Source organism: Sorex araneus, chromosome X (assembly GCF_027595985.1).
Source record: "Sorex araneus isolate mSorAra2 chromosome X, mSorAra2.pri, whole genome shotgun sequence".
Classification (NCBI taxonomy): domain Eukaryota; kingdom Metazoa; phylum Chordata; class Mammalia; order Eulipotyphla; family Soricidae; genus Sorex; species Sorex araneus.
In genome coordinates this window covers 234,209,821-234,237,246 of record NC_073313.1, presented here as the reverse complement: position 1 = coordinate 234,237,246, position 27,426 = coordinate 234,209,821, and the positions used below count along the sequence as shown (strand labels likewise).

Below are 27,426 nucleotides of genomic sequence, written 5' to 3'. Positions count from 1 at the left end.
TACTATCTGAACCCCATCAAATGTGGTGTGGTACTTATGGAAAATAGGTAGGGAATGTCTTATGATGTGTTGCCTGGCTGCGAATGCAGCTGCATGGTCCAAGAATATGTTCACTCATGCATGAGGCTTGGCCTGAGCAGGTTGGGAGTGGCCTTGAGCATGGTGGCAGTTGGATCTGGAGGTACTCAGCTGCTGGGGCTGGGTCCCTTGGGGAGGGGAGCGCTCTCACCCGCCCCTTCTGGGGCGCCCCAAGTGAAACTGCCTGGCGCAGAATCCAGTGGCATAACTATGACAGGTTTCATGTTATGCTCCCTCCCGGGAGAAAGAGCCATGTGATCTGGATGGTGGCTGATGATGAGAATATCTGGCGCCAGCAGGAGGTAGTTTATGGGTGTGACCCCTGGGTCACTGTAGACTGGGGGAAAAGGGAAGAAGATCTCCGTTCCCGGTCCTGTTAAGCCCAGAGTTCAAGGTCACAAAGTTCCGCATTACCTGGCTTTTGTGGGACTTCACTCATGGGTGAGGTTCGGCCGAGCGTGTGGGGAGTGGCCTTGAGCATGGCGGCGGTTGGGTCCTGGAGGTTTTTGGCTACAGGGGCTGGGTCCCTTGGGGCAGAGAGGGTTCTGGGGTACCCCGAGTGAAACAGCCTGGCGAGGAGTCCGATGGCATGGCTATGGCAGACTTCATGTTACATTCCCCTCCGGGAGAAAAAGAAGCATAGCGGCCTGGAGCACGAGTTCTGGAGGTTTTCAGCCGCCGGGGTTCTGCTTGGGGCAGGGAGTGAAACTCAACCCACCCCGCTCCGAGGTGCCCCGTTGAAGACAGCCTGGCATGGGGTCAGGACATTCTCCCCAAATATGTTTAAGATCATACTTATAGCTCCAAAGTCTCTAACAATTATGAAGCCAGGCATTTAGGCTTTACTGTGCTTACATTCTTAGATTAGATTACCTGACTCCCATCTCCCTGCTTCTGTCTAACAGAAAAATACAAGGGCAAAATAGACTCTTGATAGCAAATAAATTTAGCATTGTATTAGGAAACAAAACAAGAGCATCAATTCAGAGGGAACTTGAGTTTTTTTCTCAGTGTGAATGTAGGTTGTGGCATCTGTTTCCCATTACGTTTCTTGTCATCCATAGTGCTCACTTCATAGTTCACTTTAGTGAGAATGGTAAGAATATCGTCACCCCTGTAAAACATAACACAACACTGTCATTATGAGGGGAAAAATCAAGATAGTATGCACCAGATTAATCTAAACCCTTTATCTGGTGCACACTTTTATAACTCTTTCGCTCAAAACATTGGGCATTTGAAACAGTTAAGTTGTAAAATCAAATTTATAACAGCATTCCTGGTAAATAAGTTGTCTTAGAGTTTAATAACTCATTTTTATATAAAAACCATAATTCAGAAGAATACATGTGCATCAGAATTGAGAGAAGTGTTTATCACAGTAGTTAAGCATGGCATCAAACTAAATGGTAACTGACAGATTGCTGGTCAGAAAAACTGTGCTATATATGTATATACATATGTATATACACACATGTATACAATAATATATATACCTATATATTACATATATAGGTATACTGCTCTGTCATTAAAAAAGATAGTGACTTTCATGGTAACAGATGGAACTTGAGGTGGCTATGCTAAGCAAAGTAAGACAGAAAGTTAATTACTAACTAGTGACACTCATTTGGAATATAAGTAACCAAAGCAGATAAATTGGTAAAATATAAAATCAATAACTCTTAGACTCTGAGAACTATGGTGGTTACAATGAAACTGGAATGAAAGGGCAAAGAAATGAAAGAATTGGGTAGAGGGGACACTTTGATGTGTGATGGCACTGAACAGGTGGTGGATACAGTCAAACAGATAAACACATAGAAGCTCCTGAGCTCCTGGTTTGACAGTAATGTCAACTGATGACTAATCAATACCACTTTAATAATAATAATAATAATAATAATAATAATAATAATACCATCCTTGGTAACTCCTTGAAAGATTCAATAGTTATAAGTATGTCCTATTATTTGACTGTGAAGAATGTAACTGACCTCTCTGTGATTCTAGATGTAGAAAAATTATAAAAACCTTATTAATATATACCGTATTGTAGATAAATATATCGATATATTATAAAGAGAAAATTCACTACCATATTCTTATTACTACATAATAATTTACTAAAGAAAACAATACTAGTTTAGGGGCTGGAGTTATAGTATAGCAGGTAGGGTGCTTGCCTTGCACATGAGACTCAGGTTTGATCCCCAGCATCCTATATGGTCCCCTGAGCATCACCAGGAGTAATTCCTGAGCACAGAGTCAGGAATAACCCATACTCATTGCCAGGTGTGGGTCAAATAATAATAATAATGATGGCTTTTATATATTGAATTGAATTTATTTTCAAAACTTTATTCACCATGAATTAGTTTTTTCATTATTGGCTTACAGGTATACAATGTTCCTACACTAATCCCTTCATCATTATCTACTTCCTTGCACCAATGTTCCTAGTTTCCTTCCAACCCAGCAGTTTTTAGGCACTGTACAGTACTACAGTACTGTTGTTAGTAGAGTTTCATACATAACACTTTACCACCTTTCAGTCCTCTCATCCTCCTGGTGACAGCTTCCCTCTGCCCATTGTTGTGGTGTTCTCTTCCAGTCCAGTCCTTCCTCCTGCTAAACCCTCCAGTGGCAAGCTTCCTACCGGAGACTAGTTTTATATGTTTCTGTTTTTTAGGTAGATATGTTTATATACATATGAAACTGATACACAATAAAAGATATCATGTAAGGTTCAAAAGAACATTTACTCCAATTAAATATGCTCGAGTTTGCCTAAGATCTCTACTAACTGTCAAAAATCCCAATGTCAACATAAGATTTGGGTGTTTTACTTCTGGATCTGTTGGCAGGAGGTAAACGGGTGCAGCCACTATGGCAAGCAGCCTATAGAGTCCTTAAAGATTTAAAATGGAAATGCTATATGATCCAGTAATCCCACTTCTGGGTTGTTCCAAGGAAAAAAAACAATTTGAAAGAGATTTGTGCACTTTCATGTCCATTACAGCATTATTTAAAATAGCCTAGAGTTGTAATCAAAATTAGATGTAGAAAGACAATCAAAATTAGATGTAGAAAGACAATCACTATAATTTCACTTATATATGTACATTTGGGTAAAGGGATAACTTGTATTGTGAATGACAGAATTGAACTACTAGAGGTAAATTTATATATAAACAGTAATTTATAAGAATGCATGCCTTCAGTTATACAATGTTATAGATTTCAACCATATTTTAAAAAACAGAAGTATATACTGGAAAAGATAAAAGATGGAAAGGAACTTTCAGATTTCTTGCTAGTCACCCATCAGTCTTGTGAGTATTTGGGTAAACTGACAAAGCAAATCATCGCTTAATTAAAGGAAATAGGATATAATAAATGAAGGAAGGGTTTTTCACACTTTGTAGCTTTAAATCAGGCCAAATTACTACTCTTTAATGATAATCTCCAACAATACACCAAGACGGTTTGAAGTTAATTAGCTTTTGGAGAACTTTTGACAAAGTTGGGGGATGTTAAACAAATGAGTTACTTCTTTTATTTTTCTTTTTGGGTCACACCCAGCAATGCTCAAGGCGTTACTCCTGTCTTTGCACTCAGGAATTACTCCTGGCGGTGCTTGGGGGACCATATGGGATGCCGGAGATTGAACTTGGGTCGGCAGTGTGCAAGGCAAACGCCCTACCCGCTGTGCTATCGCTCCAGCCCCTGAGTTACTTCTTAATATACTGAATATATTAATATACTGAAATGAGTTACTTCCTTCTTGGTTTCCAAAAACAGTTGAATTAGCACAGTCATATTTCTGCCTGAAGAATAGGCTAAGCTACATGGCTTTGCCTCTTTCCTGGCTAGATGAAAGCCTTCTTTTCCTTTGAGATTCTTAGTAAGGGAATTCCTCAGGAATTACTTGTTTCTCTCTCTATGTTTATCCTGGCCATGTCTTCCACTTTGCAACTTCTCTGGGAAGTAAAACTATGTAATGGATAGTTGGTCTGGATATTTAGAGAGAAGATGAAGTATTAAAGAGAAAAAAATTACCTAGAACATCCTTCTCTAAGGTGCTGGCAAAGCGACTGGATATACCATGTCCCCTTTGTGGAGTCTCGATAGGAAACACAGTCGAACACAGTGGCCATCCCCAGCAGAAAGTCAGATTCATCTGGGATATACATCTGAGTGAACGCATCCGTGTCTAAGCACAGCTCCTTCTGATTTGAGTCACTTTCAATAGCTACCCCTTTTTGGTACTTCTCTCCTTGACAAGCCTGAATAAAAAAGACTTTGGGTTTGTTTCGAAGGGAAGGACAGTTTTCACCAGTGAAGAAAGAGGTCACTGTGTAGATAGAGGCTTCCTGCCCATCAGTGCCATAGATGATGCCTTTATCTCCATGAGAGAGAATGCAGCAAATGAAACAGTCCTTTTCACTATGGTCCTTGCCTTGGAAGTCCTTCAAAATCTCACAGATTTTCTCTGCTGTGCAGTCTCTGTAGTTCACTACTTCAAAATGAAGATCACTGAAGGTACTATTCAATTTCACTGAATATTAAAAAAAAAAAAAGGAAAGTGCTATTATACAATAATCCCTAGACCACAACATAGAGCCTAGAAGAGAACAGTGGGTTTAACTTAAAAATATGAACCACAATTTAAAAACAAGACCCTTCCTCTAGCTGAAAACACCCCCCAATCCTGAGATAAGTAAGAAAGAGGACAGAATTATTGTTGGCCTGTGTTTTTACTCAACTGGTCTGCAAGATAATGAACTATTAATCAGGCTTTTCACCAAATGAATGTAAAACAGTATGCTCCAAAACCAAAACTGTCAATGGGCAAATAACGGGGGTACGGGTTAGAGGGAAGGAATGTTGAACCATAGTGGATATAGGGATGGGGGAGAAGGTCATGGGCAGGGCTGGGCAGTAATGTCTACAACAATACCAAAAACATAAACACTACTGACCTATTACATAAACTACATATTTTAAGTTAATTGTATTATTATCAGCTGACTACTTATATAATCAAAATATTTTCATAAAATCCATATTGATTTTATCTTGAACTATCTTATGTTTACACTTATCAGAGTATAATATATGAATGTTTAAAAGATCAATTAGAACTTTTATAAGTTTTTCTTGCAGAAGTTATCACAAAATAGCTATCCCTTTCTAGTCCTCCTTACCACTTGCAAATTTTAATTACTCGGGGAAAGGGGTGGCTACAAGCAGTGGTACTCAAAGCTTGACTCTGTGCTCAGAGGTCACTCTTGGTAGGGCTTGGAGGACCATTTGTGGTGCTAGGGGTGAAACCAGGGTTGGCCACATATGAGCAAAGCAAGCACCTTAACCTTTATACTATATCTCTGGTCCCAAATTACTTTCTTTTATGGGTTGCATTCATGTTGTAATGAATTTTATTACAATATTTATTCATTCATAACTGTTAGACTTTTAAGGAAAATTAGCATTTGATGCTCTTAAACAATTATTTACAGTATTTATTTGACTCAATATTAGTATTTCTGTTGCTAGTACATTGTAAACAATTCTTTAAGTGTTTCTTAAATTTTTGTCTTTCTCGAACACAGTACGATCTTCCTTATCAGTAGAATATAAAATACAGAATGGGAAACCGTAGTAAAAGGGGGATGCATAGATCATCCTTTCCCTTTTCTCTTTTGGCTTCTACTTATACCTGCATCCGCATCTGTACCACTTCTGTCTTTCATCTGGCAAAGTTTGGGTACATTTTTTCGTGCCACGTTGAAATCATAATTGTTAATGATCAAACAGAATCCCCGAGGTTTGCTTTTCATTTGGTAAACAGGGTCTGATGTCTGCAAAACAAAACAAAAACAACTTCCCTCAGTCCAACTGGGAATCAAATCCCCCGTTCCTTCTATTCAGAAGTCCCACATTTCTGCCCCACTGTATGTGGAAAGTCAGACCCCCAAACTTGGGCCTCCTGTGCACTTTGTCTTTGCATTAATAATTGCTGTCATCGCATTGTTTTGCCATGATTTGTCACTGTCTCTGCTCCAACAGGAATCGATAAGTGAGTCTTCAGGGTTGCCCTTTCGAGACCCCTGTGATCCTTGGCCACCAGCTCAATGTGTTCAGGGGCCCGGCTGAGCACAGAGGGCCTGTCCATCACAGGCCAGAGTGGATGTGTGGCACAGGTCTCTCAGGCCCTCAGAAAGCTGAGGACAGAGATGTGCTGGGTGAGGTGGGTTTGGGCTTTTCTTTCAGTTTGCTATGCGTGCTAGTCCCTGAAAGTATCAGTCCTTGCTAGATTGAGTTGTCCTGATTTTCCCAGGGATAGTGCCTTCTTAACATGCTCGGCATTTAATGGGAAAATCTGCATGGCAATTGAACATACAAGGAAACAGTCCATGGCTACATGGTCAAACCTGGCTCTGCTGCTTCTGCACCGAGCAGAGGTTCAGTAAAAACCATTTACAAGGTGCCTCTTCGGTTAATCCAGTAGTTTTCAAACTGAGAAGGTTTTTGGTCATCTGGAGCGCACAGAATCTTCGTTTCAGATCTCCTGCCAAAGTTTCCTCTGCCCCCAGGAGGAGCACAGGGCTAGAGCGAGAATGAGCTGGGCGAACTGCTGAGGGTGGAGCAAGCAGATTGGGTACATCTAGAGAGGTCAGCCCTGTGTCAGTTCATTTAGACAAGAACACAAAAACAGCTCTCTGTCCATGCTTGCAGTTTGCCCCAATCACCAAAGAGAAAGACTTCTGAGAGGACAAGCGCAAAGTAAACCCTGAGTTTTTGCCGGCCCTGCCAGGCTCCTCTGGCTCCTTAGGTTTTTGCTGGAAGGGTTAGGTAGAAGTGGCATCGCAGCCACTCCGGCCCTTCTTTCAATGCTTTGGTCTTTGATTCAAAATAAAGAATCTATACACAGGAAACCTAAGAGATCAACTGGGAAGTGAATTTAAAAGGCAGCGCCTTTCTCCAAAAATAGACCTAGTGTAGTAGGACAACTGAACACTATCTGGGGCCCAGTGGGGGTGGAGGGGGGGCAGCGGGGCGGGTCAAGCACCAGGAGAGGCTCACGGTGAAGCTGGCTCGCCCAGTCCTCTAAAAAAAGGTGAAGTCCCTGCAGGAGGTCTCCCTTTCTTTTCTTTGCCCATCATGGAATCCAGCTCGTTTTTTATTGGGGCTGCCCCTCACTGATGAGGGTTTGGAGATTATTCGGGCAGAGCAAAAGCAAACCCTGGTCAGCCAGCAGACCAGGTTTATGGCTTTCAGTGCCACTGGGGATTACAAAGGACACGTGGGTCTAGGGGTTATGCTTCTCTGAGTGATCCTCGGAGCTAGGGTGTTGCAGAAGTATTAAGTAGAAATATTTAAGTCACACCTTAAATATTTTTGTTGATGTGTTTAAAAAAAAAGTTCTCAATACTTTAATATATTTCTTCCCCTTCTATACTCAACTAGGAGCGAAAAAAGACTAAGCAATTCAGTCATCAATGGCTGAATAAATAGCAATATTCCTACATTAAAAAAAAATCAGTCACTAGAGGCTGCAATACAAAGAGGAAAACGAATGGGTGTTCTCGAGACCATACCTGCAGCTGACTTCCCTGTTGTCCTGAAGAATCACATATTGTCAGCACTTCCATCGACCTTTCAACTGTGAGCAGTTGAGACACAAAAACATGCACATTGGTCAAGTTTTATGTAGAGTATAGGGGTTCAGAAAGTATCACCCCAAAACATACCACTTTAGCATAGTGATTATTTTAATATTCATTGGATATTATATTCAATAGCCAATATAAGAACATTGATTCCCCTTTCCTTTCCCTCCAAAAGAAGGAAATAAATTTTCCAGGAGCAAGGAACCTTCCCTATTCTCCTTATCATCAGAGATAGGAGTGCAGAGCCAAAGAGATTGTGTAAACACATCTTTATATTAATCATCAGTTTCTGCCCCAAGTTCAGACCCCTTTCAATTCTTCATAAATTTGTCTAAAAGGTTTCTTTAATTTTGGATTTGGGACCATACCCAGGGTGCTAAGGGACACTCCTGGCTGGTCTCAGGGACTATATGTAATGCCACAAATCGAGCGAAGGTCTGACACATACAAGCCCAGCACCCTACTTGCTGAATTATCTCCAACCCCTGTATAAATGGTTTATAATCTTCCTATATGGTCATTTTTGGAATCTCACAGACTTTCAGAACTTGCCTACATACAAAATTAAATAATTTGTTTTCTCCTTAATCTGTTTTATGTCAATTTCATTATAGACTAACCAAAGTACTTAGGAAAAAATAAGGAAAGATGGTCCTTCCTTATACTACTTTGGGTTTTTTTTTTGTTTTTTTTAATTTGCTTTTTGGGTCACACCAGTGATGCACAGGGGTTACTCCTGGCTCTGCACTCAGGAATTACCCCTGGCGGTGCTCAGGGGACCATATGGGATACTGGGAATCGAACCTGGGTCGGCCTCGTGCAAGGCAAACGCCCTACCCGCTGTGCTATTGCTCCAGCTGGGTTTTTTTTTTTTTAAAGTAACATCTATGTAAACATTTTAAAAGGGAAAATATTCATTTTGCCTTTTTAAATGAAAATTGACCTAAATGCCTGAAGCATAGCTTGCTTGCAGTCCCCGGGGATCCTGCAGGTAGGGAGCTAACAAGCTTTAGACACTCTGCACGTTTGGTTTTGTCTCATCACCAGAGAATCAGGACCAAGAAGAGTTATATTGCATAGTACTCTACACTGCCTGGCTGAATTTCTAGCCGTGGCATTTCTGAGATAGTCACTAATAAAACTACTAGACAGCACTAACTGGTAATGAATTATTGACTTGAAGTACTAAATTCTAAATTCTTAAAGTCCTGGGTCCAACAGACAATTAGGGAAGGAATAGTTACAGGGAAATTTCTCAGACACTCTGTAACAGAGGGTGATCTGGTGTGCATTTCTCTCTCTCTCTCTTTCTCTCTCTCTCTCTCTCTCTCTCTCTCTCTCTCTCTCTCTCTCACACACACACACACACACACACACACACCACAAAGGACGGAATTACAACAAATATTAATATTATGAATACTCATAGGGTATAGGGTTTCTATTTATTCTCAATTAAAAATAATTCTTAGGGAGCATATGCAATTTTTAGAAACACAATATCTAACCAATAAAAAAATTGCAACAGATCCTTGAGTATCTCTTTTCCTTTTTTTTTTTTTTTAACTTTTTGGGTCACACCCAGCAATGCTCAGATGTTACTCCTGGCTCTACACTCAGGAATTATTCCTGGTGGTGCTCAGGGGACCATATGGGATGTCGAAGATCGAACCCGGGTCAGCTGCATGCAAAGCAACGCCTTCCCTGCTGTAATATCACTCCAGCCCCTCTCTTTCTCTAATTTAACCTATCTTACCCAGACACAAAAAAGGATAGAGAATTTGGACAAAGTTCTTTATCTGGCACTAGAAGTATGATTTGGTTGCAGTATCCCAAGAGTAAGGCAGGCTGGTGATGGGGCAATTTGGGTAACAGGAGGAGTAGGAGTTGGCAGAAATTTGAGGAAATAGTTACACTCAGCCTTGGTCAAGGGAACTCTGACATGAAGATCAAGTCCAATGTTCTCGTTAGAGAAGAAAGTGACTTAAGAAACTCCTGAGATATATTGGATTCTGCCTTTTTGATATATAAAACAGGCAGCATATATTAAAACTCACACAGCAACATTAAAACCTTATTATGAGTTATCTTTGTTCCATTTCAGATCTGACCTGGGGCTGTGGAATTTGTGCTTTTGGCAACTCTTTCATCCTTCTGTGTGTAGAGAAGTTGACCAAAAAAATATTTCAAAGAACAAACTAAACAAATCTTGAAAAAAACCCACCCATATTTACCATTTAAGGATCCATCTCAACTTCTTGTAAGACTCATCTTCCCTTCTGGATTGAATATCTAACTATTAATATATATATGTAGTTAGAAACACCTGGGTACAGAGAGATTTGAAAATTTAGGAATACATCTTCCACATCATAGCCATTGGGTCACTTCTTACCTTCACATTGTTCATAGTCATCGATCTTCTTCAGCAGACTCCTGTTGATGCAACAGATATTCTTCAAATATTCCAAGTTGTTTTTCCCAAGGATGTCCCTCTTTTCCATCTCTATGAAAATATCGAGCAAGTTCTATAGGGAGGAGAAATAAGCTTAGAAGATTAAATTGAATCACATTGGCTTTTAGATCCCATTATTTTCTTTTCATATCTCCGCTTTCTCCAAATCAAGGTCCCATCCTAACATCCCAAGCCAATCCTTGAGTAGACATCTTGATTTTATAAAGCACACAGACCCCTAAAAAAGTAATTCCATGCTTTTTGGTAGAAAGACAGATAAGATAAGAGAGAAAAGCTATTCATCCATCATTCAGCCCCAGGCCCTGACCATGGACCTCTTCATGTGAAGACTATGAGACAGCCCAGGTGCATGACTGAGACCCAGTGACCTGGTCCTCCTGGGCCCTGCTTACACCCCACATCCACCTCTGTACATGAGATCTCACATTTACATGCACACACTCACATGCACTTATGTATGCAAACACACACATATGCATACGTATACAAACATACAGAGTTCCAGGTCCCAAGTAGTTTGATGGAGTATCAACAAGGAAGGCATTTTGGGCTCACTATTGTCTTTCCTGACTTTGTAGGGTCTCATGTTGAGTTAAGCCCCCACAATCAGCCTTTTTCCCCTTACTCCACACCCCAGCCTGCCCTTGATAATGGTGTGAGCAGCACTTTGCCTTAACAAAGAAATTATATCTGGACCAATTTCCTTTTTAAACCCTTTGTTATTTTGTTATTGTTTTTTTGATCACACCCAATGGTACTCAGGGCTTACTGGAGGCTCTGCACTCAGGAATCATTCCTATGGATGCTCAGGGGACCATATAAGCTGCTGGGAATCAAACCTGAAGTTGGCACGTGTAAAGTTAACGTCCTAGCTGCTATACTATCTCTCTAGCCTCTCTTTAATCTCTCAAAAGTAAGAATCAGGTAACTTTCACCAAACTCATCCTCTTTTCTGCCTCAGAAATCTCATTGGCTGGCTCCTCCTTAGGGCTAAATCTTGGGAAACACCATGTCTTACCATGTCTTCTTCCAGTTTACATTTGGAAATCAACTCACTCAACAAAAACTTATACTGCTTCACTTCATTTTTGCTGAATTCTTCTGAAATCTGAAAAAGCATAACCCTGTGGTGGAAAACAGAGACACTTTAGAAATACTTTCTTGAATTGCTTTCATTTGAGCATGAAGTTGTGTGAAACTAGATTCCAGTAGCCTCTCTTTAAAATAAATTAGCTAATGACACAACATGAGTCAAGTCCTTGGAAAGAAACTAACATTGTGATACAGAAGACCTTTGACTCAGACCTAACTATTCCAACCTAAACAGAACTTAAAAGCCCCCTAATTTATGTTAATTTCTGTTAAACTAATTAATTTCTGTTAAACTAATAGTTTTCCTGTTGCTCTGCACTCTAAAATCAAGATCTTGCTGTAATACGAGAGGTTTTTATTTTTGAAGCTTTTCTTTTAGATTGCAAATCAACTTGTCACTTCCTTAATTAAAACTTGTCAGGGGGGGCCGGAGCGATAGCACAGCGGGTAGGGCGTTTGCCTTGCACGCGGCCGACCCGGGTTCGATCCCCGGCATCCCATATGGTCCCCCAAGCACCGCCAGGAGTAATTCCTGAGTGTAAAGCCAGGAGTAACCCCTGAGCACCGCTGGGTGTGACCCAAAAAGCAAAAAATAAATAAATAAATAAATAAAAATAAAACTTGTCAGGGTTCTTCCATTGTTACCTTCATTGGCAAAGTCAAGCACTTGACCCTTTGTAATACAAACCTTTGCACACAATCTATCTCTTTCTCTTCCCTGGCCACTCCTGACCTATCCCCCACCCCCATGTCCTCCTAAACACTTCCAACTGCCCTCTCTCTCCTTTTGCCTGGCATGAAGGTCCTCCAAGTTGCATTCACTGTTGTTCCTTTGGGTAGCCCAAAGTGCCACCTATTAAAATTGTTTGATTAGGTAACTCTCGGAGAGCAGGGTCCCAGCCCTTTGGTTTTTATAAGCCTCTAAGCTTGAAAACAAATTCCTCTCTTAGTCCTCACAACTAAGTATATCGCTTTCAATAAAAACAATATTGCCTCTTCCAGCACTCCTTTTCTACAGAGGAAGGTGGCAGTCCTGGAATGCCTATGCCAAGGTTAGGAATGACTGTCCTGCAAAGAGCAATTCCTCACTCCAGCCTGAGTCACAGCTCCCGGAGATGGCCAGGATCATCGCTGGCATGTACAATTGGACTTTAGGTGCAGCTTGATCCCTGCCTGGTAGGGCTAGTGGGATACGAGTGTCAGCACCTATAGGTGCTCAAAGAAGACATTACTAGCCCTGATCCAAGCCAGGAATAACCCCAGATGACTGAGATTGGTCAAGCAAAGAGATAGAAGCACTCTTTTCTCAAGGCTACCTCTTTTGCTTCCCACAGTGGTCTGGGTGCCTGTCTATCACACACCTAACCCAGATCTAATTTGGTACCAGATGTTCCCCCAAGCATCTCTAGGTGCGGCCCCCAGCACCACCAGAATGGTCCCAGTTATTTCTACACTGCAGGGTCCCAGAAGCATTGTATTCCCGGTCCCTTGTAAAGAGTGGAATGCCAGGTTGACCAAGAATCTCAGGTGGGCTCCCCGGATATCCTGAGCACTGCTTGGGATCCAACGCCCACCCCTCAGGGAAAAAAAAGTATAGATAAATTCAGATAGATACAGAAGGGAGAATGGAAGCAGAAAAATGGAGTAGAGAAAATACCTATAGCTAATTAAAACCTGGAGCATGGAGAGGGGCATGAAACTATTATTGCCCTTCCCAGTCTCCCCAGGGAGCCAACTCTGCCAGACTTATGTAGTGTTAAGAGTTCTACAATCATTAGAAAATTGATTTCTATATAATATTAAGTCATCCAGTGTGTGGGGCTGTTACAGAAGCCTTAGAAAGATAATCAAATACAGAAACATAATAAAGATGGGCCCCAGTGGCAGGGTGTTACTAGTCAAGCTGCTAACAGTTAGTGCCTGTCAGCCTGGCTGTGAATACGTCAGAGCACTCATGACAGTTACTGACTCACTGTAGAGATTGTGAAATAGATAAAAGTTTAGTTTTGGTGAGTTTGTTTTAATGAAAGCTAAAAATAGCTTTCAGGACTGTCTGATAACAGAGAATGTTGAAATACAGAAGTAGGTGGTGAACTTCATTTTTAAAGACTTGTCACGGTTTCCAAATGAGTAAACATGGATGGTCATCATTTCCGGGTTACCCACACTCCCTCAGGAGAGAAAAGAGGGAGTGGCACAGCCTTTGGCAGGACAAACAACCCAAACCACTCCTTCCACCTAGGTGTAGCCATCCTCACAGGCTCACACTGACTCCGTGTAGCCAGTCTAGAATGACTGAGAACATATAATGCATTGGAGGACTTGTGCGAATAAAAGCTAAACACTCCAACCAGACGAGAATTTCCATAATCATCTATAGGTAGTGGGATGGGGATTTCAGATGGGAAGTATTGAGGCTTTATCCACCACTAGGCAAAGGAGGCACACCATGTGAGCATCAGTAAAGCAGAGGCAGCAAGAGAGCAGACGCATGACAGAGAGAAAGACTTAGAACACTTAGAAAAAGTTCTACTTTTAATTTCAGCATAACTATAGCATTTGGGAAAATGTTTTTAATTTTTTCTGTTGTCCTACATCTTTGGTTTTCTTTTTTGGGGGGCGGGTGCTCCCAAGCAGTGCTCAGAGAACTCCAGAGGCCACTCCCTGCAATCATCTGGGCCTTCCACATCGATGCTCACGTCCATCAAGGTGATGCTTTGCAGGCCCAACGATACTGGAGGCCATGAGGTTCCCACCTGCTGGTGCTTAGGGACCAGGGGTCTATACCCGGAAGTACTGGGGTGCCATATGCAACCAGGGACCAAACTCGGGGCCTCATGCAGAGAAAGCATGAGCTCCAGACCTTTGAGCTATTTTCCCAGCCCATTTTGTTCTGAATTATGCTTGAGCTCTTGAGTTTCTTATTCCCAGAGTCTCCAAAGTCATATCAAAGAAAACACACAATCAGCACTGCTACAGACAACTTCCTTTCTCCCATCCCTGTGCAACTTCCCCCACCTGTAGGCAGAGATCTGAGCCCTGCCCGGTATCTGGAGCTCCTGCTCCAAGTCTTTCGGGTTGGTATGCAGGAACTTTATCAAAAGATCAAATCTCTTAATTTGGAAAAGCAGCTCCTTCAAGAAGAACATGTTGTCCTCCTCCAACATTCTCTTTTCCTGAAGTCTCTGGAATAACATCAAAGCATCCTTGATGGGTTCCTGCTGCCTCTGTGGGATAAAGTCGTTGCACAGGAACTTGAGGGAGTCCAGGTCTTCACTGCCCAGCTCTTCCCCAATACTATAGAGACGGCTGCTGAAATTCATGCTTGCCAAGTGTCAGGAGAATGTAGTCACAACCTGGGGTCAAAATACAATGTTAGGTTCAGACAAGGAAGAAGAGTCCATTAGTTGTTTATTTCCTTATGAAAAGCTAGTCCTTCCACTATACCAGGCATTTTTCTATGGTTACATGGAAGAGAACAACAACCAAAGGGCAACTAACAGTTGAGTAATGTCACTATAAAACTAACTATAACCAATGGGCAGGAAACTGTAATCAGGACCCCGCAGGAAGATGGAAGAGGGAACCTTAACCTAGGAAGGGAGAAAACCTTTCTGAAGAAAGGGCCCTATAGGGCTAGAAGTAAAAGGACTGTTCTTGCAGAGAGTTGAGGCAGAACAGTTCAAGTCAATTAGGCCTTCGGCCAGAAAGGGCCTCTTACAGTGATGTGAGGTCAGGCTTTCTCCGGGAGATGAGAGTGGGATTAACATTTAAAGTGTGATGAATAGGGTCCAGAGCGATAGTGTAGGAAATACTGCATTTACCTTATATGCAGGAAACTCAGGTTTGATCCCTAGGATACCTCATATGGTCCTCTAAGCACTGCCAGGAGTCATCCCCGAGTGCAGAGCCAGGAATAAACCCTGAACACCACTGGGTTTGGAACCCACCTCCCCCACCAAAGAAAAATAAACATAGTGATGAACAGATTGGAGAGGTTGGATGTGTAAGACCAATTAGGTAAGAAATAGGGCAGCAGTGTAGGGCGTCTGTCTGTAACAGTGGAGGTGCGGGTGGGGAGGGTATGGGGGTGCACTCTCCTCTAAGGGTCCCCAAGAGTCTTCTCTGACTGTGTGGGGAGGAGGGGGGACGCTGATAGTGTATTGGAAGGTACCACCTCCAGATAACCAAAGGCACCATGGGAAAACAGCACAGAACCCCACTGTGAGTAGTGGATGAAGATGGAACCCTGATGCCGCAACAAGGAATGCCCACATATACAATCTTTCTGATAAAGAATTCAGAGACAAAATAGTGAGGATGTTTAATGAGCTCTAAGAAACAAAGAAATAAACATCCCATAAAATATAGCAGGATGTGAGAGAAACAATAGAATAGACAGCCAATAAAATACAGGAGGAAATAAGAGCATAAGTAAGAAAACTACAAACAGAAATATTAATAAAAATTTTGGTAAACATATAACATAATTATAATTTTATTGTGACCTATCTCTTATTCTTTCATTTTGTTTTTTGAATTATAGAATATGACATATGCTCTTAACTTGTCCCAAATTCCAGTAGCAGAAAGGATGATCTAAGTTAATTACAAAGGTGGAATGAGGATTTGTGCTAAGGAAAGAAAATATGGAAACACATATTGTTGGCTAAAATTGAGGGCCTAATATCATAGAATTTTTATCTTTGCAGTTTTATTTAATCCTGTATCCCCAACTGTGTAACTGGCTTTAATTTTTTTATATTGACAGTGCTGAAAGTTCTTTTCGACTATGAGAAGCTCTTTTAGGAAGGAGATACCTACAAGTGGTTTGAAATGCATTTTACTTTAATATGTAAGCACTTTTACTTAAACTTAATTTGTAGGTTCAAAAATGCAGCTTATAAATGAATTAAATACATTATAAAATTGTCCTATGATACAAAATTAAATCTTTGTTTACTAAAAAAAATTGGTAGATGAAACAAAAAACTCAATGGATGCCCACAATAGAGTAACAACAGCTAAAGACAGAATCAGTGAGTTTGAAGATGCAGAAAACCTCCGAGGCAACAGCAAATGATGGAAAAATATCTCAAAATAACTCAAAAGCAGATAGAAATACTTTGGTAAAAATTCAAGAGGAACAACATAAAAGTTATCAGAGTTCCAGAGGAGCAGGAGGCAACTCTAATAAGGTAGTAACAATTAAAGACATCATTTCTGAAAAGTTCCTGGAGATGGAGAATGCAGGTATCCAGATCCAAGAAGCTTGAAGGGTACCAGTTTAAAGACATCTTAATAAAAAGTCTCCAAAAATATCCTAATCAAAATGATGAATACCATATATAGAGATGGAATACTGAAAGTAGCAAGATCAAAGAAGGAAATTACATACAAAGGAGCGTCCCTTAGTAGACTTATAGAATGAAACCCTCCAGGCCCAAAGTTGATGGTGGGATATAGTTTAAAAACTTAATGAAATGGATTTCTCACCAAGAATATATTACTCAGCTAGGCTCTTAGATTTGAAGGAATGATATAATACTTTATGGATAAACAATAGCTCAGGAAGTTCATTACATAATACCAATTTTGAAAGAAAAACTAAAGAGGTGGACCGGAGAAATAGTACCGTGGGTAGGGTGTTTGCCTTTCATACGGCCTACCTGTGTTCAACCTCCAGCAACCCATATGGTCCCCCCAAGAACCACTTGGAGTAATTCCTGAGTGCAGAGCCAAGAGTAACCCCTAAGCATCCCTAAGGGGCTACTGTAAAGCAAACACAAACCCCACAAACACAATGTCATATATATATACATATATATGAAAGAGAGGGGTTTTATATATATTATGTTGTATATTGTATATTATTATGTAGTATAACTTGCCACAGCAGTTAGGCAAGAAAAAGATATCAAGGTCATATACAGATAGGAAAGAAGTCCAGCTTTCACTATTTGCAGATGACATGATACTAAGAAAATTCTAAAGACTACATGAAATCCAGAAATGATAGATTTGTACAGCAAAGTGGCCAGTTACAAAATCAATACCAAAAAGTCTATAGCTTTCCTGTATACAAATAATGAAAGAGAAGAAAGATGTATTAAAAAAGCAATACCATTCACAATTGTGCCTCAGAAAAACAAATATCTAGGAACTGGCTTAACTGAAGAGGTGAAAGAAAACTACAAAACACCACTTCAAGAAATAAAAGAGGACACAAGAAAATGGAAACACATTCCCTGCTCATGGATTGGGAGGATGAACATTGTCAGAATGGCAATATACCACAAAGCATTACACAAATTCAATGCTGTCTTTTATAGGAATACCCATAAATTTTACAAAGAAATAGATGAAACACTCCTGAAATTTATATGGAACAATAAAACCACCCAAATACCAAAGCAATTCCTGGAAGATGGGAGGCATCACTTTCCCTAACTTCAAACTGTACTATAAATCAGTAATGATTACATAGCACTGAATAAGGACAGACCCTCAGATCAATGCAACAGGATAGAAAATCCAGAGACAGACTGTTATGTATATGGTCAGTTAATCTTCAATAAAGGAGCAAAAAATATGAAGAAAGGTCTCTTCAACAAGCAGTAATGGGAAAACAAAACAGGTCATCCTCAGGCATAAAAAAGGAGAGAGACAGACAGAGAGACAGAGAGACAGAGACAGAGACAGAGACAGAAGAAAAACCCTGCCATAGATGTAGGCTGGGGGGTTAGGGGTGGGGGTGATGGAAGGGAACCTGGGGACACTGGTGCTGGGAAATGTACACTGGTGGAGGGATGGGTGTTCGAATACTACATGACTAAAATCTAATCATGAACAGCTTTATAAGGGTCTATTTCACAGTGATTCAATAAAAAATATATTTAAAAAATGAACTCAGCTCTTTCTAACTCCATGCACAAAAATCAAATCAAGATGGATTAAAAACTTAGATAACAGACATGAATCTGTAAGGTGTATGGAGGAAAATACAGGCAGAAATGTCCATGACATTGAAGTTTAGAGGTACCTTTCAGGATGAAATGCCAATGACCAAGCTATTAGAGCCAGAGTTAAACAAATGAGACTACATTAAACTAAGAAGCTTCTGCACCTCAAAGGAAATGATGATCAGAATACAAAGACAGCCCATGGACTGGGAGAAATTATTTGTCCACCACTCATCTGACAAAGGGTTAATATTCAAGATATATAAAGTACTGGTAAAACTCAAGTGGTAAAATTCAAGAAAAAAGCCCAAGCCTATGAAAAAAAAATTAGGGAGACGAGGAATAGGAACTTCTTCAAAGAAGAAATACAAATGGCCAAAAGGCATATTAAAAAATGCTCTATAGGGGGGGATGCAAAAAAATGCTCTATATAAGGGCTGGAGTTATAACACAGCGGGAGCACGGCGGGGAGAGCATTTGCCTAGCATGCAGCTGACCCAGGTTTGATTCCCAGCATCCCATATGGTCCCCTAAGCACCGCCAGGAGTAATTCCTGAGTGCATGAGCCAGGAGTAACCCCTGTGCATCGCCGGGTGTGACCCAAAAAAAAAATGATCTACATAACTAATCATTAGGGAAATTCAAATAAAAACAAAATCAAAGGTGTGATATCACCTCACGCCACAGAAATTGGCACTCATCAAACAGAACAACAACCAATGTTGGTGAGGACATGGGAAAAAAAGATCCTCATTCATTGCTGGTGGGAACACCCACCGGTCCAGCCTTTTTGAAAGACAATATGACATTCCACAAAAAACTGGGAATTGAGCTTCTCTGCAACCAATAATTCTACTCCTGGGAATATATCTCAAGGGTCCAAAAGCACAAAACAGAAAACAACATCTGCACTCCTATTTCACTGCAGCACCCTATATACAATAGCCAAAATATGGAAACAACACAAATGCCCATGAACAAATGACTGGATAAAGAAACTATGGTACATGTACACAATGGAATACTACTCTGCCTTAAGGAAAAATAAAGTCACATAATTTGCTGCAATGTGGATGGATCTGGAGAGTACCCAGTTAAATGAAATAAATCAGAGGAGGATCAGATTCTGAATAATCTCTCTCATATGTGTGATATAAAGAAACTTCATAGGGGAATATCAAATGCCCAATGGCTATAAAAAATGAAGAACAGAAGAACTGGTCTTCAGTAGGAAGCTTGTCAGTGGGGCACAGGTGGAGAAATGAGTGATGGAAGGCAATGGGGGAAGGGAAAAGTGCCTGAACAGAGCCAGGCTGTGGGGTGGGAGGGAAACTGGGGACATTGGTGGAAGTCAGTGGGCACTGGTAAAGGGATTGGTGCTGGAACAAAAGAAGCCTGAAACTCATTCATAAGTACATTTGTAACTTTGTAATTCTGGGTGATTCAGTGAAAAAACAAAAACGAAACAAAGAAATAAGATCGGACACAATTATTTCTCAATTAAAAAGTTAAATTGTTAAATAAATTTGAGAAAACTCTACTTCACTGATTTAAAAACTGAGAAAATGAATGTGGTTAGATATGTGTATCTCTATAACATTATTAAGTGCTGTTAGATGTGAACAGTCACAAACAATTTTTTAATAAAACACACCGGAAACTGGTAAGTAGTTGCCTCAGAGGAGAGGAACTAGAAGCCTGGGGGTAGACAGGAAAAAGAAACTTACTTTACTTTCTATTCTTTTTTCCATAGACACAGTTTGAATCAGCAAGTGTCTCTACATCTAAATGTACACGTACTTAAAATCTCTAAGTTATATCCCATTTGGTATCAATAAGTCCAGTGTCCTTAATATTTTTCATAAGTCATTGGGAAAACCTCATTTTATAGAATATAATTCTTTTAAAAATTCAATAAAATCAGAAAATGCTTTATACATTCGTTAACTATTTTTCCTGATATTTATTTTTATTTCTAAATGTTTTCAAAATAACATTTTATTTTATTTTTAAATTCTTTTCATTTAAAAAAGTTCTTTTCATGTTAGAAAAGAGAAAAAATGAAATATGATAAATAAGCAATCTCTGATTGTGTTTAGGATGAGCTTAAAATGCAAAAACATCCATGTACACTTCTAATTATTTTCTTAGACTAATTTGTTAGAAATGATATTATAGGGCCTTGAGAAGCCTGAGATGTAGCTCAGAGGCACGGTACATTTTTCACATGGGCTTGATTCCACTACTCCCCTCTTAGGAAAAGGGGAAGAGTAATATTGAGTCAAAAGAAATAAACCATTTCAAGTTTTCTGTTACATAATCACAGCATCTTTAAGATAAACAATAAATGACAATAATACAATAGAGCGACATGAATCTGAACATAACAAGATTGGCACTTGGCTCCTGCCCTTTATCACCAGTTCATCTCTCATTTTGTCATCATTATGATGTGACAAAGCTTTTGCATCATATCAAATGCACACTGAGAAAGGAAAGAGCTGATGACGCTTCTGCCAGCAAGGGGTTTCCAGGACACAGTGGTGAGTAATGGCAGCTTTCCTTTGTGTGGGTCCCAGGTCTCTAGCCATGGGGCCTCAGAAGCAACCGGCTGCACAGGTGTCTACACCTTTCACTGGCAAGGTCTGTACACTCAGATGTGTGTGTGTGTGTGTGTGTAGGAGGTGGGGGAGTTGTTTCATGGGGCCTAGAGTCACCGCGTGACTTCCAGAATTGGAAAAATTGAGAAAAATGTTAAGAATGCTTTCATACATCTCATACCATTCATACCAAGCAATACAAAATAAATTACTTAGCATCTGTCAATGGGGCAGGCTTGGGTGGTAGTAGAAAAATTCTAAATAATGGTGGTGGGACTGGGTAACGGTGGTGGGATTGGTATTGAAATACTGAATGTAATCAATTATTGTGAACAACTTTATGAAAATAAAATTTAAAAGTTAAAAAAAAGTAATGTGGAGTTTATGCCTGCTTCAGTCAGCTTAATCATTGGCTGAATAAGCAGAAGTACTTCTACATTAAAAAACAAAATGCTGCCATAATTTTCTGGTTCAAAATGAAAAAAAAAGTAACATTTGCTCCTTAGACAAAGTACAAAAAGGCATAAAAAGAAACCACAGATTTGGTGACTTTATTCATATATCACATATGTACATATATTAATATGCATATCTACACAAATCTATATCAATTTGAGTATTTTTACATATAATGCAGGTAAAATAGTGAAGTGGAGAAGTATTGATATACCAGGAAGTTTTCTTTTACTTTAGATTATGTATCTTCTAAATAATATATCTGTATAAATATATTTATAATGTAAATAATGCAATTATATTTTACATTATAAAATATTTTAATATATTTACATTTTACACAACAAAATTTATGCCTAAAGTATTTTTTGATGTAAGGAAAATGTTTATATGAAGACAAGCTATGTTATAATGTAAAATAATATTTATAATATGTATGTCCAATAAACAAAAGACATTTTCAGTTGCTACATTTTTCTATATCTCTGAAATAAACTGCAATTATCATCCTCATTTTACCATTGTGAAAAGGCTCTTTAGAAATGAGTAAAAGGAAGTCAGGCTCCAAGGCAGGCCTTGTGAAGATTTAGAACTTTCAGTCAGAAACCAGTGAAGTAATGTAATGAGGAAAGACATATTACAATATTTAAAGATTAAAATTATTTGAAACATGTCACTGTCAACTGTCATCCCGTTGCTCATCAATTTGCTTAAGCAGGCACCAGTAACGTCTCCATTGTGAGACTTGATGTTACTGTTTCTGGCAATTGAATATGCCACGGGTAGCTTGCCAGGCTCTGCCATGCATGCGGGATACGCCCGGTAGCTTGCTGGACTCTCTGAGAGGGGTGGAGGAATCGAACCCGGGTCAGCCGCATGCAAGGCAAACGCCCTACCCACTGTGCTATCGATCCAGACATTTGAAACATGAAGATACCAAAATATAGAAAGGGGAATTCTTAATAAATTCCTATTGCAGACAGACAACCACCAAGAGCCTGGATATTTTTGTTTGTTTGTTTTTCCTCTCTTTGTTTTATGGCCACAATAGGCAGCGCTCAGGGCCTACTCCTGGCTCTGTGCTCAGAAATCACTACTTGCAGGGCTTGGAGGACCACACAGGATGACAGGGATTAAACGTGGGTGGGCCATGTGCAAGGCAAGCACCCTACCTAATGTACTATTGCTTTGGACCCCAGACTCTGAATTTAAACCTCAGGATTTCACTGCAGAGTCCCAACACTCCACTGATTATGCCAGAGTGGAATTGTAATATATGACATCTAATTACAGATAATCCTTCTAGCAATATTCTAGCTCCTCCAATAAATATGAATGACTGCCTCAATGCTGGGAAAATAAATCCAAGCCTTGAATTAATCTTCTGATTCAAAATCAGCATCTCATACAAAGCTCAAGAATACTTGAAAGGTGCTGAAGGACAAAGCCCCTAAGAGAAAGAGGGGTCACTCCGCCAGCCCAGAAAGGGTACTCCAGCTTGGGGGTTCCACTAGAACCTGACAGCCATTCACTCTAAACACGAATAGCATCCATACAAATGGGCTTCTACACAGTCTAGCGAGGCATTTGGGCCTCAGCAAAACTTAGAACCAATGTTTTATTTTAAATTGAAAGAAATTTATAGCTTCCTCTATAAATGCATAAACTTACAAGTATAGGTCTCTGATTTTATAGTCTGCATTTGCATTCTACTATTCACTCCACTGTTCTGCACCTGGTTAATTAATAATTGAATTTTTAGAATGGTGTGTGTAACTGTATCAATAGTTATGGGTGTTGGTAAATGAGTGGCTATAGGAGCAAAATCAGTTGAGACTTAAATTTTGACTTCTATTCTTCATTTTCTACTACCTGTTCTTTAAACAAAGTTTTCCTGCAAATTAGCAAGAAAAAAAAAAAACCTATAGAAATGGACATCAGGACAGAGGTCCCTGACAAAGATACTCAAATAGCTAAAATGCACGAAGTGATGCACAAAGTTATAAATGTGGCCAGGATAAGAATGGGGCCTCTATACCTACCACTTTACTTGGAACATTCCAGAAAAAAAAAATCCCAGGAAGCATTTATCTGTTTTAGCTGGAGGGGTCTTGAGATCTGGAGATTTCACCAGTCTCACCTTGACTCTGAGAGGCTATAAACTCTCACTTTATCCACTTATGCTCAAATACAAGGATCATCTCTATGAACGTTGAGGCTGCCAGCACACATCCTGAACGGTCTAGAAAAGTCTAGACTAAAATGTTTCCTGTGGGAGCCCCACGCCGGCTGATGACGGGAAATAACCATCCTCTTCGGTTTTTTTCCCTTTGTCAGACAGCGTGGCGATTACTAAACAGGTGTGAACCCGGTGGCGCAGGGCAAGGGGGAAAAAGAAAAGTTATGTAACAAACAGCAGGACTTAATATCTCTATATTCTTAGTAATGGAGAACTATCAAATGCCTCATTGGCAATAGGACTGTCTTTTTCTTTTTTGGGGGAAACCCCAGCAACAGTAGTGAGTTGTGTGTTGAAACATGGAATGTAATCGAGATAAGCGTAAATGAAGTGAAACTTATCACGTACAAGGGTGGGGACTAGGGAGGTGGGAGGGGGCGGCAGATATACTGGGGGGGTTGGTGATGGAAGATGGGCACTGGTGAAGGGAAGGGTGTTTGAATATTGTATAACTGACATAATCCTGAGAACTTTGTAACCCTCCACTTGGTGATTCAATAAAAAAAAATAAATAAATAAAAAAATAAAATGTTTCCTGTGGAAGATGGCTCAATGGCTCAAAACACTTCCCTATAAGGTAAAGATTTTTGAGCCCAAACCTTGGTGCTTGACTGACATGGATTGACATAATCAGGACCACCTGCACTGTCTGTGACCCCAGAAAGAAGAGCTCCTGTTAATGATACCAAGAACAGGGCCCAAAGATGGATCCTTGGTTTAGGAATCCCTCAGGGCAAGCTTGAGGTCCTAAACTTAATCCCCAGTACTGCAGATACAGGCCCAGATGATCGTGAGAGTGCCATGGTCTGGGGTCCCTGGTGAGAAGGGGAAAAAATCTTCCTCCCCAAAAGGCAAACTGACCTTAATAAAGTACCACGTCTTTGATCCTGGTCTCCACACAATGGCCGGAACTTCTTCTCAAGCCTTGTCACTCTGGCACATTCACAGTTCAAATAAATGTTAACAGCAGGGTTGTTTACTCACTCTTTTCCTGTTGGGGGAGGAAGGGGTGAACAGGACTGAGAACTTTGTCAGATCTGTCTCTGAGAAGTTGGACAGAATGACAACCAAGAGCACTTCATATGCTTATCGAAGGATTGCACTTCATTTGTGATCAAGACTTCACTACTTTCATTCAATAAATATGATTGAGCAGAAGAGATCTTGAGATCTGGAAGCTAGAGGGCCCTCACCTTAGTTTGCGGAGGATCTGCTAATTCCCATTTAATTCTTGTGCTTTCCCCAGCTACATTCAAATATAAGAATCATCCCCAAGGATCTAAGACCACCAGATCTTGCTACCTTCAGCTGCCTAGAAAATGACAGAAACTCTCTGAAATCTAAGAGAAATCTTGGGCCCTGCCCATGGCCTGCGTTCAAAGACAGAAACATGAACAAGCCTCCATTAGCCCTGCTGCAATCAGCCTTAGCCTGTCAATAGGCTGAAGTGTTTTGCAATGTCATGAGCGGAAAAGAGAAATCAAATGCATCTCTTCTTTGAAACTTTTCTTTACCCAAGTGGAATACAAGTTTTCAGCTAGCAGAGCCCCTATTTTACAGATAGGAGGATTAAACGAGTTGTCAGTAGTGCCTCTTCACCTGCAGAGAATTAAGTAAAGGTGCCCCTATAATATTGAAAACCTTGATTACCATGTGATTCTGGCCCTAAAAATCTGGGTAGCAGGGACAGAATGAGATCTCCACCATTCTGTGACTAGTGGGGCTGGGAGGTTCAGAAGGGAAGGGGTTTCACCTTTCACACCCACACTTCCCAGGAACTGTGGGGGAAGTAGTAACATCTAGCACTTACCAAGCTTTTCTGCAAATCAAGGAACGAAAGGAACCCTCCAGAAATGAATCTGAACACAGGTTTCTGAGGACAGTCAGAGAGGGAAATAGCATGAAGTAGCACTCAAACTCGTTTGAAATGAAATTAAAAACAAAGTTGGAGCAGGCCAAGGACTGGATGGGAATGAAAATCCTGTGAGCAGTACCCTCAAAAAATAAATAAATAAAAATTCTAAAATGTACTGGGTAGTTCGTAGTACCGAGTGGTAGTATTAGTGCTACGGTTGTGCCAGTACAGCTGTGAACAGTCATTATCTTCTTAAATTCTCCGCCTCTTCACCAAGAGCCAGGAATCCCTTTACAATATGAGGAAGCAGAGACAGAGAGAAATGATTTAATAACTCCCGGCTTCAGAGATAAGCCAGTGTGCACCCTTCCCCCCACCCCCACCCCCCAACCGATGAAAAAAGAATTAAAAAGCACAGTTTGCAAATAAGCACATCAGTTCAGGAGATTTCCACAGTTGGCCTTCTGGAGCCAGAAAGCGGGAAGGGGGTGCTGGATGAACAGGTGAAATAATATTCCTGAACAGGGCAGGGGAGAGGGGTCTGTGGGCCTCAGAGATCTTGTGGAATGATTTCCTCAACTGGGGCGTCCGAGGTGCCCCAGGAAAGAGGAAGAGGCACTCCCGACAACTCATTTAATCCTCTTATCTGTAAAACTGTGGTTCTGCTATCTGAAAACTTATATATATTCCATTTGGGTAAAGAAAAAAGTTTCAAAGAAAAGTTTCTGACAAGTTGGCCAGAAAACTTAGAAGTCACGATCTTGTCGAAGCTCCTGGGAGACAGCCGGGAAGAAGCGGCAGCAGAGGGCAGCGGGGGGCGCGGCCGGGCGCCGGGCGTTCGGGAGCGTGCAGAGGAGCGCCGCGGCGAGAAAGCCCGCAGGATCGAGGGTGCTGGCCCAAACCCTGACGTGTGCCCGCTTGGCGGATCCGAGTTGACCCCTAAGGCAATCCCAAAAAGTGGGGTCCCAAAGCCACTTGTGCGCCAAATACTCACCTGCTCCACCTTGTCTCATCCCAGTCTCTAGTCCCGGAGGCCTCGACCCCTGGGGTGCCCTGAAACTCCGGCGCTCTCGTCGTCCCAAGTGAAAAAGTCCCTATAAGAAGGCTGAGAAGGGGAGCCGAAAGGACGGCACCGCCTCCAGGAAGCGTTTTTTTTTTTACTTTTGATTCTGCCCGCCCACACTCTGAGAACTCATTTCCTGCTTCTGCGCGCGAGGTTGGGAGCTGGCACAGAAGGGCGCATTCTGCAACTTCAGGAGCAGAGTGCCCCACCCAGAGATCTAGGGGACCCGGGCCCCCACCCCCACCCCCAACCCACGCTGGAGAACCCAGTACTCACACAAATACACTCTCTCGCAGGCACCTCGAAAATTTCTGATCGTTTCCTGAAGAATCCACAGGCCACACAAGAGGCCATCCTCAGCTGCAGCGCACAGACAACATGCCTACTATGAATAGCCTCTATAATTTTTTTAAAAATCGAGTCACCATAAATTACAAAGTTACAAAGATATGCATGATTGAGTACCAGGCGCAGGATGTTTTAACACCATCCATACACCTTCACGGGTGTACATTTTCTACCACCACCAATGTCAGCAGTTTTCCTCCCACCAGCACCACTTCCCAGTCTGCCTCTATGGCAGGCACTTCTTTCTCTCTCTCTCTCTCTCTCTCTCTCTCTCTCTCTCTCTCTCTCTCTCTCTCTCTCTCTCTCTCTGTTTTGCTCTCTGTCTCTCTATGTCTCTCTCTGTGTTTCTCTGTCTCTGTCTCTCTCCCCCCTCCCCATCTCTCTCTTTTTGGGCATTATGCATTAAGGTTTGTAATACTGAAAAGTTATCATTTTTGCTCCTTTACCTATTTTCAGTACACAGTTCTTATCCAGAGTGATTCTTTCCAACTACCATTGTCATAGTGGTCTCTCTGCCCTCTTACCCCACCACCAGAGGCAAACTGGCACTTGTCTCTAGTGTCCTTGGCTATTAGTCTCAT

The 27,426-nt window shown here is 40.9% G+C and overlaps 1 protein-coding gene across 1 annotated transcript; it reads right to left on the bottom strand.

Annotated features, from left to right (window-relative positions):
- Window positions 1-26,494, bottom strand: CASP8 (caspase 8). The gene is made up of 9 exons (XM_055122026.1): window positions 26,429-26,494; window positions 24,441-24,570; window positions 14,341-14,678; window positions 11,249-11,354; window positions 10,150-10,282; window positions 7,683-7,747; window positions 5,801-5,942; window positions 4,141-4,639; window positions 1-1,192 (listed from the first exon to the last, which is right to left on the bottom strand). The coding sequence occupies exons 3-9, from the start codon at window positions 14,643-14,645 to the stop codon at window positions 1,057-1,059; spliced, it is 1,386 nt and encodes a 461-aa protein (XP_054978001.1). The 5' UTR covers window positions 14,646-14,678; window positions 24,441-24,570; window positions 26,429-26,494; the 3' UTR covers window positions 1-1,056.
- Between the last annotated feature and the right edge of the window lie 932 nt (window positions 26,495-27,426).